Source organism: Pan paniscus, chromosome 23, assembly GCF_029289425.2.
Source record: "Pan paniscus chromosome 23, NHGRI_mPanPan1-v2.0_pri, whole genome shotgun sequence".
Classification (NCBI taxonomy): domain Eukaryota; kingdom Metazoa; phylum Chordata; class Mammalia; order Primates; family Hominidae; genus Pan; species Pan paniscus.
Window position 1 is genome coordinate 2612617 of NC_085927.1, and position 12020 is coordinate 2624636.

Sequence of the window (12020 nt, forward strand, 5' to 3'; positions counted from 1 at the left end):
CAGGAAAAAAAAAAAAAAAAAATCGCGCCGCCGAGAAGCGGGGCCTGGGTCCCCCATGCATGAAACTGCCTTCCCTTCAACCCCTGCTCTGGGTCCCAGGGAACCTGGCGCCCCTGATTCGAACCCATGGAACTTCTCGGGCCAGCTAGGGGTACCCCAAAGCGGGCAGAAGGCCCCTGAGGTGAAGGTAAGTTTTGAGGGAGGGGAGGTGAAGCACCTGTGTCAGGAAAAAAAGCAAAAACAAAAAACAACCGCGCCGCCGAGAAGCGTTCCTGGGTCTCCCACGGACGAAAGTGCCTTCCCATCAGCCCCTGCACATGGCCCCGGACCCTGGTTCGAACCCAGGGAGCGTCTCGGTCCCGCTATGGGTACCCCAAAGCGGGCAGAAGGCCCCTGAGGGGAAGGTTAGGTTTGAGGGAGGGGAGGTGAGTCACATGTGGCAGGGGGAAAAAAAAAAAAAGAAAAGAAAAATCTCACAGCCGAGAAGCGGGGCCTGTGTCCCCCATGCACGAAAGTGCCTTCTCATCAGCCCTTGCTCACGGCCCCGGGACCGTAGCGTACCTGGTTCGAAACCAGGGTGCAAACAAAACTATTATCAGATTGAACAGGCAACCTACAGAATGGGAGAGAATTTTTGCAATCTACCCATCTGACAAAGGGCTAATATCAAGAATCTAAAAATAGCTAAAACAAATTTACAAGAAAAAAAAAAACAACCCCATCAAAAAGTGGGCAAAGGATATAACAGACACTTTTCAAAGGAAGACATTTATGCAGCCAACAGACATATGAAAAATTGCTCATCATTGGTCATCAGAGAAATGCGAATCAAATCCACAATGAGATACCATCTCACGCCAGTTAGAATGGCGATCTTTAAAATTTCAGGAAACAACAGATGCTGGAGAGGATGTGGAAAAATAGAAACACTTTTACACTGTGGGTAGGAGTGTAAATTAGTTCAACCATTGTGGAAGACAGTGTGGTGATTCCTCAGGGATCTAGAACCAGAAATACCTTTTGACTCATCAATCCCATTACTGGGTATATACCCAAAGAGTTATAAATCATGCTACTATAAAGACACACACACGCATATGTTTATTGCGGCATTATTCACAATAGCAAAGTCTTGGAACCAACCCAAATGTCCATCAATGATAGATTGGATTAAGAAATTGTGGAGCATATACAGCATGGAATACTATGCAGCCATAAAAAGGATGGGTTCATGTCCTTTACAGGGACATGGATGAAGATGGAAACCATCATTCTCAGCAAACTATCACAAGGACAGAAAACCAAACACCGCATGTTCTCACTTATAGGTTGGAGTTGAACAATGAGAACACATGGACACAGGGCGGGGAACATCTCACATTGGGGCCTGTTTGGGGGTGAGGGACTATGAAAGGAATAGTGTTAGGAGAAATACCTAATGTAAATGATGAGTTGATGGGAGCAGCAAACCAACATGGCACACATATACCTGTGTAACAAACCTGCACGTTCTGCACATGTACCCTAGAACTTAAAGTATAATAAAAAAATTGAATGTTACATACTATAATTTCTGACCAAAAAGGATTAAAACTAGCAATCGATAACAGAAGAAAATTCATAAAATTCACAAATATGTAAAAATTAAGCAATTTACTCTTGAACATGCTTTTGTTCAACAGTTAGAAAACTTAATATTTTGAACATGTCTATAATGCCAAAAGTGACCTACAGATTTAATACAATCCCTATAAAATTCTTAATTTTATTTTTGACAGATACAGAAAATGGGACTCCCGAAAGTATATGGAATTTCAGGAGACCACAAAGAACTCTATAGTTTTCAAAAAGAGAAAAATTTTGGAAACATTACAACTCCTGTTTTCAAAACCTGTTACAAATCTACAGTAATCTAAGTAGTTTGTTACTGGCATAAAGACAGACAAATAGACTAATAAAACAGAATGCAAAAAAGATGTAAATGCTCACATATTTATTGTAGCTTTACTTACAAAAATCAATAGGTTAAAGCAATCCATACTTCCCTCAACAAACAAATGAATGGGTACAATTTGGAATATAAAAACAATAGAATATTACCCAGCTTTTGAAAAGAAGAAAACCTTTTGTCTATAATAAAAATAAAATCTTGATGACATTATGCTAAATAAAATAAGCCAGCTACAAGACAGATACTGAGTGTATCCACATGTGTAAAATATCTAAAGTAGTAACATCCTTAGAAACAGAGAATGAGATAGCATTTGTAAAGGGCTGAACAAAGGAGAAGACAGGCAGTTGTTTCAGGTGTATTGAGTTTTAGTTTTGTAAGATAAAAATGTTCTAGAGTTATGTCGAATAATGTCAATGTGCTGAAAAGTCTAAACTATATAATTATTGTCATTGTAAATTATTGTAAAATTGTAAATAATTGTCAATTTTATATGTTTCTTATAACAATGTAAACAATAATAATATCTAAGTGAGATACCGTTTTAATGCATTTCAATAATTATCTTCAGGACCTCGGCAAAACCTGAGTCCTGTCCTCTCGCTTTCCTCCCCGTACACAGCGAGCTTCACCACTTGCTCCGCACCTTCTCCATCAACTACTACCTGTCCCTGGGATCTGTCCAGTCGCCCAGCTAAAGTGCTCAGCAGGTCAGCAGCGCGGCAAGCTTCTATGCAGGCATGGGGTCTGGGGCTCCTGGATCTCTGTGTCCCATTTCACAGAGATTGCCACCTACTGCCGCCTGCTAGAAGATAGGGAGGACTTCAATCTTGGTGGTATTCTGGACAGCAGCAAATACCTGTAAAGCCTCCAAAAGACCAACACCCACAGGATAGTGGACGGCAAAATGGTGTCTGAGACCAACATCACAGACGTCTTGAGGTGCTAAGCCAGCAGAAGCAAGGTCCCTTTGCGGAGCAGGAGGGCAATAAAAACTTCTGTGGTCAAAAAAAAAAAAAAAAAAAAAAAATTACCCTCGCATCACAGAGGTGTTTTCCTCACGCAAACGTAATATAGATTCATTAATACATAGATGTGGAAATTAGGGCAATTTCCACAACTACTCACCCAGAGAGGATTAAAAAAATAATTGACCACCAACTAATTAAATAAATACAGAAGTCATAAATAAAGCATGAGTAATGTTTATACAGTCAAACGAACAGAGAATTATGTTGGCAATACACATATGGTTGATTCATATTTGACTTTTTTCTACACTCTTTTAAAGTGTACACAGTTAAATATAGTCATAAAAAATTATAACATATAAGCAGAAACTAAAAACACAATTAAATGATGTAAGACAGCCTATCCTAACAGAAAAATACAGGAATATAAAATATTACAAAACAAAATTGGATAAACATTAACCTGTGAAATACTGAATAAACAAATCATGCAACTGAAGAAGACTCTTTCTAGATAACTGAAATATTCGACCATAACTGGACACCCATAAAGAACAGATTTTGAATTATTAGCATATGGTTAGAGTAACAAAATTTCACAACAAATGCATTATAATCTTCTATAAAGAACATTTAGAAGAAAATTTTAATGAAGATTTCAATGATATTAGAGAACAGAGTCTCGCTCTGTTACCCAGGCTGGAGTGTAGTGGCGAGACCTCAGCTCACTGCATCCTCCACCTACCAGGCTCAAGCAATTCTCTGCCCCAGCCTCCCGAGTAGCTGGGATTATAGGCACCCGCCCCCATGCCCTGCTCATTCTTTTTGTGGTTTTAGTGGAGACGGGGTTTCACCATGTTGGCCAGGCTGGTCTTGAACCCCTGACATTTGATCCACCCACCTCAGCCTCTTAAAGTACTGGGATTACAAGCATGAGCCACCGCACTGGCCTATAATTTATTTTTTTTTAAGTAAAGAAAAGCTTTACATTTTTAAATATGGGAAAAACATGAATATTGAAAAATATGCAATGAAACACTACTATATAATAAGCAATGAGAAATAAATTATACTATCATTCAGATAATGTTGAGGAAAGTAAATAGAAACACTAATGATAAGTTTTTCTATGCAGTAAACTTAGACACACAAACTGAAATTTTATTAATATGAGGTGCATACTAATTCACTTTTTATATAACATATAAATTCAAGTATGCTATTCTGAAATCCCTGAAGCTAAAATTATAGGCTAATTTGGGATACATAAAAATCAAAAAGTGAAAACGTGCAGATCACAGTCCCACTAAGCTTTATATAAGATTAAATAATAAAGTAACTCAATAAGAAATAATGTAACAATTAAGAATTTATTCTATTCTTGGCAGGTTTCTAAGTTTTTCTATGGCATTAAGGTCTTTAAAAATTCTTTGAGGTGAGTAGATACAATAAACTATTCCACAGGTGAGGTGCTTGGCATAGAGAGTTCACGTTTTTAAGTTAATTTCTACCAAAGAAAAGAAAACTTTTTGACCTACATTACCAGAGATGAAAAAAAAAGAATAAAGTGAAATAGAAGCTTCACTATATCATATGTGCTGAGGTGTTTTGGGCTCTGATAAAAGTTTTTCCGATTTTTTTGCAGGATCACATTTGAAATCATAGGACTGAAAATTATGAAGCAGAAACATTTGTCCTTGGTGTTTCTGAAATATGTGAACCAAACCCCAATGCCTGCACTTTTACTCTCAAAAACTTCTGACATGAGGCACAGATTTTTACAAAATAGCTTAATATAGAAGTCTCGCAAAATGTGCAGATTTCCCCAGATCCTCCAAAACAATGGAAAAGCACTCAGACCACAAGGCCTTCAAGGGAATAACAGAAAGAAGAGGAGAACTTTGGCTGTCACTGTGAATGCCCTGGAATGTTAGTGGAGGGACAGGAGGAGCCTTAGAAGATTTAAGAGCATAATAAGCATAGGGTAGGAAATGTCCATCTGTGGCAGCAAAAGAAGTAAATCTAGGATTTTCCAGAACCAATTTCATTGAAGCAGAACTTCCCACATCACATTTTTAAAGTTTCCTCCTTGGCCTTTGCACCTCTCATCTTTGTTATTTGTTCATTCTTGCCTATTGGGGTGATGCCTATTATTCTCTCTCTTTTTACATTCCAAAGATATTTCCTTTACTGTAGAACAGGGGCATCCAAGGGAGAATCTCACCACGACCCCAGGTCTAGAGCGCCCAGAGTCCGCGATCCCTGGGAATGGAGGCGTCTTCGGCCTGGTGTCGTGGTGAGATTCGTTGGTGGCTGCGCGATTGTGGCGGAGTTGCAAGCAAACGGGTTTCATCACCTTAAATGGTTTTGAACCAAAGAAGCTGTATTCCCTTAAAAAGACGGACAGCCCATCGTGTGAATTATAGAGTTTGTGAACAAATTTATATTGGGTTCATAGTGGCGTCAGGCACGCAGACTCCTGCGAGTTCCCCTAAGTTCTTAGAGGACTGCTTTGCCTTTTGATTTGAGAGTTGCAAAGTTCCCTAAAGAATGGCCCTTGTGGATAAGCGCTAAGTCAAGAGACAGCGATTGGACACAATTTGTGAGGAATTCGCCCCCAGATCATGAAAGTCACCCTGAACCCCGCCTCGTGGTGGCTCTGCTGGATGGACGGGACTGCACTGTGGACATGCCCATCCTGAAGGACCTGGCCACCTGGCCTTCTGTGAGGCTCAGTCCATGCAGGAGATCCACGAGAAAGTTCTAAACGAAGTCGTGGGCTCCATGATGTACCACACCTTCTCCCTCACCAGGGAGGACCTGGAAAATTTCAAGGCCCTGAGAGTGATCGTGCAGGTGGGCAGTGGCTATGACAACGTGGCCATCAAGGCTGCTGGCGAGCTCGAAATTGCTGTGTGCAGCATCCCGTCCGCAGCCGTGGAAGAGACAGCCGACTCCACCACCGGCCACATCCTCCATCTATACTGGGGGAACAGGTCGCTGTACCAGGCACTGAGGGAAAGCAAGCGAGTTCAGAGCGTGGAGCAGATTGGCGAGGTGGCCTCAGTAAAGGCCCGCATTCGTGGGGGAGATATTGGGCCTCATCGGCTTCGGTCTCACGCAGGAGGTTGCAGTTCGAGCCAAGGCCTTTGCAGGATGGGATCGAGCGGTCCCTGGGTGTGCATAGGGTCTACACCCAGCAGGATTTGCTGTATCAGAACGACTGCGTCTCCTTGCATTGCAATCTCAACGAACAAAACTACCACCTTATCCATGACTTTACCATAAAGCAGATGAGGCAGGGAGCATTCCTTGTGAACGCAGCCCGTGGTGGCCTGGTGGACGAGAAAGCCTGAGCACACACCCTCAAGGAGGGCAGAATACGAGGGGCAGCCCTCGACGTGAATGAGTCGGAACACTTTAGTTTTGCTCAGGGTCTGTTGAAAGATGCCTGGAATCTCATCTGCACTCCTCTCACTGCCTGCTACAGCCAGCAGGTGTCACTGGAGATGAGCGAGGCAGTTGCCACTGAGATCCGCCAAGCCATCATAAGTCGCATCCCGGGAAGCTTAAGAAACTGTGTGAACAAGGATTTCTTTGTCACATCAGTGCTTTGGTTCGTAATAGACCAGCAAGAAATTCATTCTGAGCTCAGTGGTGCTACCTACAGATATCTGCCAGGCATGGTGGGCGTGGCTCCAGGAGGACTTCTGCAGCCAGGGAAGGCATCATCCCTGGAGACATCCCAGTGACTGACAACCTCCCAACAGTGGTACATCCTTCCCAAGGGCCCTCTCCCAACAGCCCACAAAACACGGGGACAATCGAGAGCATCCCAACGAGCAATAGCAGAGAATGCTGGAAGGTAATTATTCAGATATACTTGGGAACAGTGAAAAATAGATAATCTAAGAGAAAAAGAATCTGACGGCCTTTTTAGCTGATTCCGGACATACGCATCATTGTTGTTGCAGTGTTAAAACAAGAGCTAGAAAACTGACAATGTCGTCTGCTTACGGAAGCTCTGAAAGACTAGGGTGTGATTTATTAACGACCAACTTCTATTATTGTGTGTTAAGTTTTTCATCTGTGCATCAAATCACAAAGAATAAATAGAACTTTTCCCTTTATCAGTCCCTTAGGCACAGCAGGTCCTGAACACCCTGCTTATATGTTGCATCAGCAGTTCAAATATCAAAATAAAAACCATGAAGAGGAAATCTGCATCCTGTGACTTGAGTCCCTTCAGTCTACAGGAACTGGTTACCGCTTTTTGCTAATAGGAAGATTACATTACTAGAAAATGTGGAGTAAACTGCTTGCCTGTGGTAAACACCTGCATGCAAAGGATTGAAGACAGTACCGGCTCCTGTACAGAGAGGCGTCTCTCACATCTGAGCTGCATATTGAGGGGCAAGTTGGTTGTAAGTTCAGTAAAAGCCGGTGATGATGCAAAAAAAAAAAAAAAAGTATTAAGTTTCACAAGCTGTTAGTAATCAAGTATATTTTCTCAGTTTCAGATCCTCTGCGATTTTATTGAGTGGAAAGTCTTGCGCTGAAAGGGTTCAAGAAAAATAATATTGCATTTCCTTATGTCACAGGAAACACTTTTAATGGTAACTTGTCAGACTATGAACAAACCCACTTTTTAAGATATTGATAAAGTCTTCTTTTCTTCACGTGATATTTTATACAAGAACACTTCAGATGTATTGGATGTGGCTGATTTTAACAAATCCTATTAGATTTGTATCAATTAGTTACATGTTCTATTCATAGTCTTTTGTGAATCATTGCCTTTTTGTTTAAAAAGATGGCCTATTTTGAGCCTTTGTATAAGTACATTCCTGTTTTTGTGACAAAAGAAAAACTTTAAATTTGTCCCAAAGAGAAAAATAACGGCTATCAGAAGTATGCTTTGTTTTAGTGCGAGTTACCGTTACTGTATTTGTGTATTGTAAAGGTGGACATTCTAATTACATTAAAATGTAATTAGAAAAAAGTGCTTAATGAACAAAAACAGAACATAGACAACAAAAGAATATTAGAAGTGATGCATGAAGAAAACGAGATATCAATAAAAAGATTTTTAAAAACCAAGAAAAATTGTGACTCTGAAGAACACAGTAACTGTATTAAAAATTTAATCAGCAGTCAGAAGAGCAGATTTAATAAAGCAGAAAAAATTAGACAGTTGATAACATAGCACTTATAAATGCTGATTCATGAAAACAAATTTTTTAAACTGAATAGAGAAAAAATGAAAATTGGGACTTACAGCACACCACCAAGTGGACCACTGTATTTATAAAAGGAGTCTTAGAAAAACAGTATAGGAGAAAAATAATAAAGAGGATATTTTTAAAAAGTAGCTGAGAACTCCCTAGATGACAAGGTAATTAAACAAGAAGAAATCATGCTAAACAAAAACTTTCAACTGGAATAATTTCACTTCAGAAAAAAAAGTTAAGCATTTCCAAAACAAATAAAAGTTGAGTGTGTTACTAACCACTGGAACAGTGCTAAAGGAAATGTAAAAGAAAGTCTATCACGTCCAAAAATGACAATATATGCTGCACAGCATCATAAAAGCATATGAAAATAGAAAGCTCTCTATTAAAGTTAAATACATAAAAAGCTATAGAAATCTCTACTGTCATAATGATGGTGCACAGAACTTTCACGTTATTGCTATGGAATTTAAAAAATGAAGCAGAAAGCTGCATAAATATGGGTTCATAGATACTCAATAAGAAAAGATAACAAGTGATATTAATAACAAAGTGGGGGTATAAAGAGGTAAAACTTTGCATTCCATTGAAATATAGTCATTATATATTGTCATAACTTTAAGATGTTTTATGAAGTTTTTATTTCTCAAGATGATTACAAAAAAACCTGTAGATGGTATGCAGAAGCAAATGAGAAAGAAATTGAATCATGTCACTACAAAATCAATGAAGAAAAATAAAGCAGTAAGAGAAAAAAATGATAAATAACACATCTACAAGAAACACAGAAGACAATTACAAATAATAATAGTAACTTCATTAACTACAGTAATTACTTCAAATACAAAAAGTTAAATACCTTAAAGAAAATGCATAAAATGATTTAATGGATTAAGAACACAGAAGATCCAGCAATGTACTCTCTACAAGAGTCACTTTAGCTCTAAGGACTCAAATAAGTTGAAAGTAGCAGTATAAAGAAAATATATTTTATGCAAAGAGTAGCTACAATTGGAGGGGCATGGTCATAATTATATTAAACAAAATATATTTTAAGTTAAAAATTTTAAAAAGAGACACATTGTTATTATGTAACAGTGAGATGGATTAACTTGCAAGAAATCTATAACAATAATTTAGAAATCATATATATAATTTGAAAAATCTGCAAAAATATACCATTGGGATTTTGATAAAAATTACATTAAATTTTTATATTACTATAAATAACACTGATATCTTTCTTATTTTTTTTTTTTTGGAGATAGAGTTTCTGTCTCCCAGGCTGGAGGACAATGGCACGATCTCGCGATTGGCTCACTTCAACCTCCGCCTCCCAGGTTCAACTGATTCTCGTCTTTCAAATATGTAAAACAAATATTGACAGAAGTCAAGCAAGAAATATATAGCAACACAACAATTGCGGACTTCAAGACTCCACTTTCAATAATGACTAGAATAGTCAGATGTAATATCAGTAAGAAAGCCAAACCTGAACATTATAGACCTGACAAGCATTTACAGAACTCTGCGATCAAAAGCAGCAAAATATGCAATATTCTCAATCACACATGGTACATTCTGTTAGGATACATGTCTTATTAAATTTAAGAAAACTGAAGTCATGCAATGTAAATGAAACAAGAAATCAAAAGCAAGAAAATGTTTCAGATACGTAAATAAGAGGAAATTAAGCAAAATCTTACATATAGTCTTGCTCAAGTGTCAGGTGATTTAATATTGTTAAGATGTCAGGGCCGGCGCGTGACTCATGCCTGTAATCCCAGGACTTTGGGAGGCCAAAGTGTGTGGATCACTTGAGATCAGAAGTTTGAGACTAGCCTGGCCAACATGGCAAAACCCTATCTCTACTAAAAATACAAAAGTTAGCTATACATGTTGGTGCATGACTGTAATCCCAGCTACTCTGGTGGCTGAGACTGGAGAATTGCTTGAACATGGGAAGCAGAGCTTGCAGTGAGCACAGCTCACACCACTGCCCTTCAGCCTGAGTGACTCACTAAAACTCCATCTCCAAAGGAAAAAAAAAAGTTGTCAGTATTACCCATGATGATATAAAAATGTAATGTAATTTTCATCTAAATCCCAATGGTATTTTTTTTGCAGAATTTTTGTGTATAATTCTAAAAGTTGTTTAGGAACTGTGACTAGGCAAACATCCTTTAAAAAGGACAAAGAGTTATTACATTTTCTGATTTAAAATCATGATACAAAGCTACAAAAATAAAAACAATATGGTATTGCCACAAAAACGGATACATAGATGATGAAACAGAATAGACATCCTGGAAATAAACCCTCGCATACGTGATAAAATAATCTTCCATATGCTTTCCATGACCATGCAATAGAAAAATAAGAATCTCTTTAACAAAGAATTTTCAAAATTGAATGTTTACAGAGCAAAAATAAAGTTGGATGCTTCTTTTGTATTATATATAAAAAGAAAAGTTGTTTTTTAATGGATTTAATGCTTAAACATAAAAACTAATAAAATTCTTAGAAGTAAACATAGGGGAAAAGTTTATGACATAAGTCTTAAAACTTTGCTTAAGTATGACATCAAATTCATAAGAAACAAGGAAAAGAACAAAAAAGAAAGGAACTACATTAACCTTCAAGTATTCTACACATCAAAGAAAACATTTAGTGGCATACAAATGTCACCTAATAAGTGGGTGAAACCTGGGCATGCTGGCTCATGCCTATAATTCTAGAAATTTAGGAGGCCAAGGCAGAACGATCATTTGAGGCCAAAAGTTTGAGACTAGCCATGAAAATATATCAAGACCCTGTCTTGTATAGGGTAATATATGTGCATACATACATACATATAACAAAAAAGTGTAAAAATATTTTCTAATCACATATTTCGTAGGTGTTAATTTCCGAAAGATATAAACTCCTAAAATTCAACAACAACAAAATGTTAATAACTTGATTTAGAATGGTAAATGTTTGAAATGACCTTTCTCCAAAGAAGACATAGAAATAACTAGGTATTTAAAAGGATACTCGTCCGAGGGCAGGACTATGGGAGGCTGCCCTGTACGGAAAAGAAGAAGAAATGGCAGTAAAGAGGGCAACCATCATTCCACCCAGCCCAAAAGGAATAAGAGAAACCCTATCTTTCAGGATTCTCAAGACACAGTTTTCATGGAGTGATAATGAAAGGAGCAGCAGCCGCCTTAATATCCCAGAGAGAGCAGGTGGACCAGAAGGCAACTTAAACCACATTGTTACTGGACCCAATGCAAACTTTCCCCAGTTCTTGCATGAGGGGTATGTACCATGCCAAGGTCTTTACTCCCATATCAACCAGACCTTGAAGGAGGCTCACTTCAACAGCCTGCAGTAGTGAGGGCAAGTTCCAACATGATGAATTAGGACTTCCTTATTCCAACCTAAACTGTGTTTATAAAAGTAATTGCATACACACCAAAAAAAAGTCTATTGATTTTTAAGTCTACATTTTAAGTAACAAGTTAATGGGCAGTTGTTTAATTGGGGTTTTACTTCACTGCTGTACTTTTAAAGGGGCTGTGAATAAATGTTTATGAAATTAAAAAAATAAAATAAAAAAATAAAAGGATACTCGACATCACTCTTCTAGAAAAATGCAAAACAAAGTCACAATAATCTATGGCCTCAAGCCGATATTTAAAATAATATGACAGCTCTTCAAAAAATTTAAAATGAGATTATTATATAATCCAGCAAACCCCCTTCTGGCTATGTACTTAAAATATACAACGCAGATCTGGAAGAGATATTTGCACAACCAAATTTATTGCAATATTATTAACACAAGCCAAAAGGCAGAAACAATCCAGATGTCCCTTGACC

At 38.1% G+C, this 12020-nt stretch overlaps 1 protein-coding gene and 1 pseudogene across 1 annotated transcript; both read left to right on the top strand.

The window, feature by feature from the left end:
• Positions 1–5472: 5472 nt before the first annotated feature.
• Positions 5473–6771, top strand: LOC134730133 (C-terminal-binding protein 2-like; annotated as a pseudogene).
• Positions 6772–11180: 4409 nt separating this feature from the next.
• LOC134730134 (protein VCF2-like) lies at positions 11181–11474 on the top strand. Its single transcript, XM_063603375.1, has one exon. It carries the CDS (start codon positions 11208–11210, stop codon positions 11337–11339), a length of 132 nt encoding a protein of 43 aa, XP_063459445.1. The 5' UTR covers positions 11181–11207; the 3' UTR covers positions 11340–11474.
• The last annotated feature ends 546 nt before the right edge of the window (positions 11475–12020 follow it).

Bases quoted from the DNA above. Each gene is read 5' to 3' on its own strand.
- LOC134730134 (XM_063603375.1), top strand. From the start codon at position 11,208: ATGGGAGGCTGCCCTGTACGGAAAAGAAGAAGAAATGGCAGTAAAGAG.